General features: G+C 35.9%; 1 protein-coding gene across 1 annotated transcript in view; it reads right to left on the reverse strand.

Annotated features, from left to right (window-relative positions):
• The window catches only part of PGM2L1 (phosphoglucomutase 2-like 1), a 53913-nt gene that overhangs the window by 32577 nt on the left and 13269 nt on the right, over positions 1–8067 (reverse strand). Inside the window, exons 2-4 of the mRNA XM_006875411.1 lie at positions 6293–6460; positions 2810–2916; positions 577–661 (exon numbers count right to left, since the gene is read on the reverse strand). Coding sequence (XP_006875473.1) covers positions 577–661; positions 2810–2916; positions 6293–6460 — 360 coding nt within the window. The remainder of the gene's footprint in view (positions 1–576; positions 662–2809; positions 2917–6292; positions 6461–8067) is intronic.

Here is an 8067-nt window from a genome sequence, read left to right on the forward strand (position 1 = left end):
ATAAAAAAATGTATTCTGCTATCACTGGATACAGGATTTTATATACCTCCACATATACACAACTAACAGTGTACTCAGATCTAGCCGAACTCATTTTTGTCTGATAAATTAGTATGTGAAAGAAGAATATTAAAATATTTCACATGACTAGACACATCAACTTGCTTAACTCAAGCTCTTAGGAGGTTCACCAAATGCTTGTTGAATAAAAATAAATGCAGGACAAAATTTGTCTTCCTTCCTTTGACCCTTCATATCACTTAATATAGTATTATATGGAAGACAAAGATTTGAGTCCTGGTTGATTCAAGAAATACTTTCTAGAGCAGAAAATTGTATAATCAACAATATAACATAAACCCAAACCACACCCACTGTCGTCAAGTCACATTTGACTCAGAGCAACCCTATAGGATATGGAACACAGGGGTTCCAAGGCTAAAAATCTTTACAGAAGCAGACTGCCACATCTTCTTCCCAAAGAGTGGCTGGTGGGCTTGAACTACTGATCTTTTAGTTAGCATCCAAGTGCTTAAGTACTGCACCACCAGGGATCATTTAACATAGCATACTTACTACGAAAGGTGTAGGGACATATCTTGAAAAAAGGTACACAGGAACATCTTTAGCCAACAAGACTGCAGCAGTGAGTTTTGCAAGCCTGAAAAAAAAAAAAAGGAGATTTCATTTAGTTTATAAAGACCAACCTTCTCTACAAAATAAATGCTTCACCTTATAATTATTTCAAAAATATAGTAGCTTTATACCACCAATTCTTATAATCACTGGCTATTTAAGCTTCATGCTCCAATTTAAAGATGATAAGTATAAGCATTGGACCTCAAGGTCAATTTGAACCACAAAGTCAGCAGTTCAAACTCACCAGCCACTCCTCAGAAACCCTATACAGGGTTGTTATGAGTCTTGTTGATTTGACAGCACTTAACAACAACAAAAAATAAAGTATAAGTAAACAGAATTTTTAAAAAAGCAGAATTTAATGACCACATGAAGATAAAGAAGTTTGATACAGGGAGCAAGTGTAAATTGCTACAATTTGATGACCTGGAGTTGCTCAAAATTCCAACTGAAAGGGAAGGAATCTTCATATCAAGGATCAAGCTTGCTTCCTCAGTACACTAGTTGACAGAGACAGGCAACTTAGACATTGGCTGTCAAAAATGGTGGGTTATAAAGGTACAAAGTAGCTGGCTTACAAGCTTTCATGAGTGTGCTCAGTTTCAGAATGAAGCTGATAAGGTAGAATCCCCACAGAATAGTTAACCTCTTTTCCAGATGGGTCTGGTGAGAGGGGATGAGAGATGATAGGGATAAGATTTTATGATTCAATTGTGTGTAATTGTTATTAGAACTAATTGTGATTGTAGCAACTGTAAATGTAGAAGATGTGTAACTAAAAGTTAATCTTCTATTTCAAGAAAAGAGGAACCTAGGACCAGCAAGAGGGAAGAGCATGAGTGGAGCATGGGATCCTAACCAGAAAAGTAGAGACAGCAGAGACTGTGGCAAAGGCAATGGCATAGAGAGATAGAGATAAGGCCCAAGGAATGAGAAAGGCTATGTGTCTGTGGGCAAGAGGCTAGTTTGCAAAGCGTACCTTTTGGACATTTAAACAAATATGTATTTTCTGTTTTGTATGTATACATTAAAAAAAAAAAAGAAAAGGAGGGGAAGGTAAATACTGTTCACTGATGGTACAGAGAGGGGATTGTAATCATTGCAATGAAACAAAATATGATTTACTGAATGTAAAACTGAAATCTAGCCTGTAAACTTCCACTCAATTCACAATAAAAATGTTTAAAAGCAAGACAGAGTTTAACAATGAACAGAATTAAGAATTTAATCTCCTCTTTTCCCCTCATTCATTTCTGATGACTCTTTTACACAATAAGTACTCAACATGCATAATTATCCCAGGAAAACACACAAACACCGTTAACTACCTGTTGAGTCAACTCAGACTCACGGCTGTGCTCTGTATGGGTTTCAGTAGCTGATTTTTCAGAAGTAGATCACTAGGCCTTTCTTTTGCGGTACCTCTTGGTGGACTCAAACTGCCAACTTTTCAGTTAGCAGTCAAGATACTAGCTGTTTGTACAACCCAGGAACCCCACCTGAAAATAAGTTCCTGAAAAAGGCATCACTATATCATGATCAGAGTCTTGGTATGGTGCTGTAGGATAAGCACTGAAGTGCTAATCAAAAGGTCAGTGGTTCAAATCCACCAGCTAGCTGCTACTTGGAAACCCTATAGAGGGACAGTCAGTCACTATGAGTCAGAACCAACTCAATGGCACTCAACAACAACATATCATAATTATCTATGTATGAATACACTTTGAAACTAATCAAATAGGACTATAAAGGGAGAGTGTTGTTGTGTACCATCAAGTTGGTTCCAACTCATAGTGATGCTATATAGGGTTTACAAGAGCAGATGGTAGGTTTTAACTATAGACCTTCTGGTTAGCAGTCCAGTGCTTATCTTACAGCACCACACCAGGCCTCAAATATAAGCCACAAAATTACTCCTGCCCAGTGCTGTTTACATTTAAATGCAGACTTTTTCCATTTAAAAGAGTTTTTTATTTTATTTTTAAAATTAAAATTTTACTCCTTTTATAAAAGCTAGAGCTTATATTTGAAATGCTGCTGTTTCTATTTCAGCTTTAAAATAAATGCATTTCTATTTGACAGTCTCTTGTTTCAGAAATCCTACTACTGGGCAAAAACATTTATGTTTTATTCCGATCCAACTTAATCTTGGAAACAATTAACACTATACCTCTGGCTGCTGCAGCTGCTAGTTACTTGACCTCGGGTGTCATACCCAACGACAAAGCCTCTCTGCTTGAAGTCTGAGAAACATCTCTCCAGGTATTTGTACATCCCCTGAAGCAGATAAACATAAAAGATTAGTTCCTGATGAATACTTGCATTTTGTAAGACTTGAAATCTTTTATTTTCATGCTTTGTATGTAGCTTGTTGGCTCCTAGGGAACTGACCTCTGCCTTTGTGCTTATGTTTACTTATGTAAGAACAATATTCTTCAGTCTAGCTAGCTGACAAACTTATTTATTTCCTGACATTTCAAACACATGTAATATCATAGAAATTTCTATTACGTAACCATCTAATTAATACAATATATAAATCATTACAAAAGACAGGATTTGATAGTCACTAAGCTAAAAAGATGGTTACAAGTGCCAGAAAAAATTATTTCTTGCTTTCAAAGCTCTAGAGAACACATTTTGGCCATTTTAGGCCTTTGTTAAATCATAAGCTAACCAACAGATATAACCTACTTAGGATGCAAACATTTAAAAATCAAACAATATATTTCTCTGTTAGAATATTTCTTAATCCCATTTACAATTGCTTGGTTTTAAAATTCTTATGAATAAAGAAATCTCATGAACTAAGAAAGTTTGTAGGCAAGGGTAACAAAAAAATAGAATGAAGTATTGAAAAAAGTGACAGACTAAAACCACTTAGCTATCTATGGATGATTTTACTTTAAGAACAGATACTTTCATTCTCTAAAAACAGTACTTTGTATTATTTTTTGTTGTTGTTAAGTGCCATTGAGTTGGTTCTGATTCATAGCGACCCTATATAGGGTTTCCAAGGAGCAGCTGGTGGGTATGAAGTGCCGACCTTGTGGTTCATAGTCCAGTGCTGATCCTACAGCGCCATATCAAGAGTCCTTCATATTATTACAGACCTTGAAAATGAGTTTCACATATGTTGTCTTGTTTAAACTTTACAAATAATCCTGAAAAGTAGGGAATGTAAATACTTATATTTGTGTCTTTATCTCTCAGTATTTCTGACAAAAAGAAGAGTTCATACAAAGAGTAAAGAAAGCTCCATTTAGCAACTTACCCAAGACTATTCATTCAACAAAAATTAAGTTACACTGCTCATTGAAGACCTACTAGCAAAAGGCAGGTACTAAATATGTATGTGGCAGCACCAAATCGGGCTCCAGTGACTTCTGATCCATGAAAGATTTTTCAACTATAATTATTTTATTTCCCTTTCCAATCTACTTACTATGTGTATGTGTGGGGAGGGGTAGGTTTAATAGAGACCAAATTATCTACTTTCACCAATTTATGTATGTCTAATTATGATATTGTCCTAAAACCTCATAGAACTACTATTTCTTTCAGCTATGAGAATCTTTTATTAATTTTTTTAAAGAATTTAATTATTTTATCCCTTTATAGCTAGACTATGAGAAACACTGAGGTTTAAGAATCAGATTTAATCTGACTTTTCCAAGTAACACAATGGGATCCAAACTTGTAGAAAATGTTGCACTTCTATAGAAATTGAGTCTTAATCATCTCCTCAACTCCCTTTTGTAAAATCAAGAAATCTTCACTTCACATGAAATCTTATGAGAAAACCCAATACAGGTGGTCCCCGACTTAAGACATATTTGAGTTACAATGAACTGCACTTAGAACCATATTTTTGTTGGCTTGGTTTTGTACTACAAGCAGTGCTGCAACATGTAATTTGCTGATATTATCATTTGCAGATGTTTATTCTTAGGTATTTATATGCAATGTTTTCAACCCCCAAAGACAAATAAAGATTGAATTTATAAAGATACTGATAATAAAGGCAATCATGAAAACAACAAAAATACAGCAGTAGGTGTTCAAGTTATATCAGAACCAACTTACAGCAGAGTTGTTGGAACAGAAGGAACCCTGATTATAAGAAAGGGACTACCTATGTAAAGGGGAGTGTGGAGGCGCTCTAGGATAAACACTGGACTGCGAACCACAGTTTGAACCCACCAGCGATTCCATGGGAGAAAAACGAGGCTTTCTGCTCCTGCAAAGATTTACAGGCTTTGAAATCCTATACAGTGTCACTATGAGTCAGAATTGACTTGGTGACAGTTAACAACAACATTAACCTATATATAAAACCAGATTTAACTGAAATATCTCTAGTTAAGGAATAAAACAGAGCTGAGAGATAAAGCAGCCTGTATCCTACCAACTCAGTCCTTACATTCGCCCTTGGCGTTATTATAGAACTTCTGCTGATCCATGCTGAAGCTGATTTACTGTTTAACAATACTGATTAGAGCAATTCTTTGGCCCAGACCTATTTTTAGTACAATCATATGCTTGAGCAATGTCCAACAGCAAAGCCTATTATGTTAAAAATTCAAGGCACATACTGCTAGCAATAGCAATGGATGTTACTTTGCCATATGCACTAAAAGGTTATTATTATGATAACGATGCTTTAATGTATGTGGAAGTGCTTTTATGCATAGAGGAGTATCATGTATATCATTGTTGTTGTTACATGCTATTGAGTCAGTTTTGACTCACAACGACCCTGTGTAGGGTTTCTGAGGCTGTAAATCTTTACAGGGGAGTCCCATCTTTCTCCCAAGGAACAACTAATGGATTAAAACGGCTGACCCTGCAGTTAAGAGATAAATGCACAACCCACTACACCATAAGGACTCGACATATCACATACTAAGACAGACGTTTGACTAGCTGACATTAGATATGAATCATACCTAAACTGTTCTGACTCATGCACCATTTCATCTTAAAGACAGATTTAGGTACAGAACTGGTTTGTAATCCAGGGACTAACTATACACAATATGGTGCTCACATCATGTTCAAATCACACAACATCCTATTTCACAGAATATATCATGGACTTTAAGCAACTCATGACTGTATATGCTACATGGATTCTTGGTTTTAAAAAGTGAAGTTCCTTGAATTAGTGAGGATGATTTCACCAGAAAGAGAAGTAATTTGTTTTCAGAGTAATTTTCATAAAACGTAGAGAAAGAAAATAAATTGTACCTTACCATAAAATTGGACACAGAAAACCACAATTCCCAAATATTTTGACCTTTATCTATGTCCATGTGCTAAATTGGGGGCATTCCTCATCTTTCTAAGTTTGTTTCTTTGTTCTAGTTTGAAATGTCACTCTCCATTTCTCAGTTTCAAATGCAAAGCAACATTATCACAAAGACCAAAAAAATAAAACTTAATCAAAAACAACAAAAAAAAGATCTTGAAGACATACAAATTATTTCTAAAATAAGCCTTAAGGAAGACTAAAAGTACATTTTATACTTCATCTGAGTATCTTCCTGGAAATAAAGCTAACTTTTAAGGAAAGGCACAATCTAGTTCATGAAACAAAAACAGAAACCCAGAATGAGAAAAGGTACATATACAATACTTTATGATAAATTACCTGTGTTGACTGTATTACTGTAAGGTCATTAATATAGCAAAACCCTGCCCCCATAGCAGAACGCAGTCCTGCGGTCCCAAAGGTCATTCGACAACAAAGACGATCTCGAAGTTCTTTGTTCATCCCATTCCGTAACAGATTTTCAATCTGCTCTTTTGTTTTCGGATTCTGTTAAAAGAAAGAAAGAAAATTTAGCCAGGATCATCAGCAGAGGCCTAATATTAAGCCTGTTGTGGGGCCAATCAGTATTATGTATATATCACAAGGTTTTACACTTTCTATAAATTCCACAGTGCTCTCGTAGCATAGTGGTTATGAGTCAGACTATTAACCTCAAGGTTAGTAGTTCTAAACTACCAGCAATTTCACGGGAGAAAGATGAGGCTTTCTGCTCTCATAAAGATTTACAGTCTTGGAAATCCTATACAGGGTTGCTATGAGTCGGAATCGACTCCATGATGCATAACCACGATCGTTAACCCTTATTAATATTGGAGTCTTAGTGTGGTGCTGTAGAATAACACTGGATTGCTAACCCCTGGGTCAGTGGTTCAAACCCCCTCTGCCACTCCTTGGAGACCCTATCCAGGGTTCCTATGAGTCAGAACTGACTGGATGACACTTAACAATAACTTATTAAATAAAATGCTTATTTGTTTTTAAATTTAGCAGAATGTTACGACTTAACAAAATAGGATCTGTTTATCATTCACTATGTTTTGAAAAAGAGGAGAAAAATTGTTTATAAATCTTATTGTTTTTTTCTTTAATTTTCTTAAAAGAACTTCTATAAGTATCCTAATGTAAAACACTGACATCCATATTTCTGTAACTTTCCAGGCTATCCTCCACAACTCTAATCCATCTCATCCTAATTATACATTACAACCAGATTCATTAACCAAGAACCAGTAATATAATCCAACTTCATATATAGTAATATAAAGCTAGTTTATCTTTGATGTATAAGCAATGTGTAAGACAAATCTTATCGCTTTGTCCTGGTGTGGCGCTGTGGGTTACAGCGCTGGACTGCAAAGTTGGTTTAAATCACAAGGTTGGTGGTTCAAGCTTACCAGTCGCTCCTTGGAAAACTTATACAGGGTAGCTATAGGTTGGAGCCAGCTTGATGGCACTTAACAACAACAACAGCTCTTAGTTAACTAGAACCTACCTTGTTGGGTAAATGCTGCATTTTTTATATGAGTGAAAATGAGAAAATCCCTAAATGCCAGTAGTTGTTGTTATATGCTGTTGAGTCGATTCCAACCCATAGCGTCCCTGTATAGGGTTTCCAGGGAGGAGCTGGTGAGCTTGAACCGCCAACCTTGCAGTTCAAATGGCTTTGCAGTCTGGTGCATTAACTCACATGCTCTGTAGTTGAAATAAGTGCAGTGGTCCATGGTTTATTTAACCAGTCCCCTACTGGAGAGCATTTAGGTAGTCTTTCATTTGCATTTGCATGAAAAATAATAGTATTTCAGAGGAAAAATTATATGAGAAAATTCTAAGACAGAAACAATTACATAAGATGATTACATACATTACGGAGATTTTCTAACAAGGTTTGTTGTTCTTGTTAAATGCCATCAAGTCGTTTTCTACCCATAATAGGGTTTCTAAGGAGAGGTTGGTGAGCATGAGCCACCAATCTTATGGTTCAAAGGACTTTGCATGTCACTCAAATACGATGGTGTAATCAAAACATTCCAGGATAGGCAGAAGCTAAGGGATTTTGCCAAAGTCAACCCTGCTATGAAAAACATCCTAAAGGA

The sequence above is a fragment of the Chrysochloris asiatica genome, unplaced genomic scaffold (assembly GCF_000296735.1).
Source record: "Chrysochloris asiatica unplaced genomic scaffold, ChrAsi1.0 scaffold00326, whole genome shotgun sequence".
In the NCBI taxonomy this organism is placed as follows: domain Eukaryota; kingdom Metazoa; phylum Chordata; class Mammalia; order Afrosoricida; family Chrysochloridae; genus Chrysochloris; species Chrysochloris asiatica.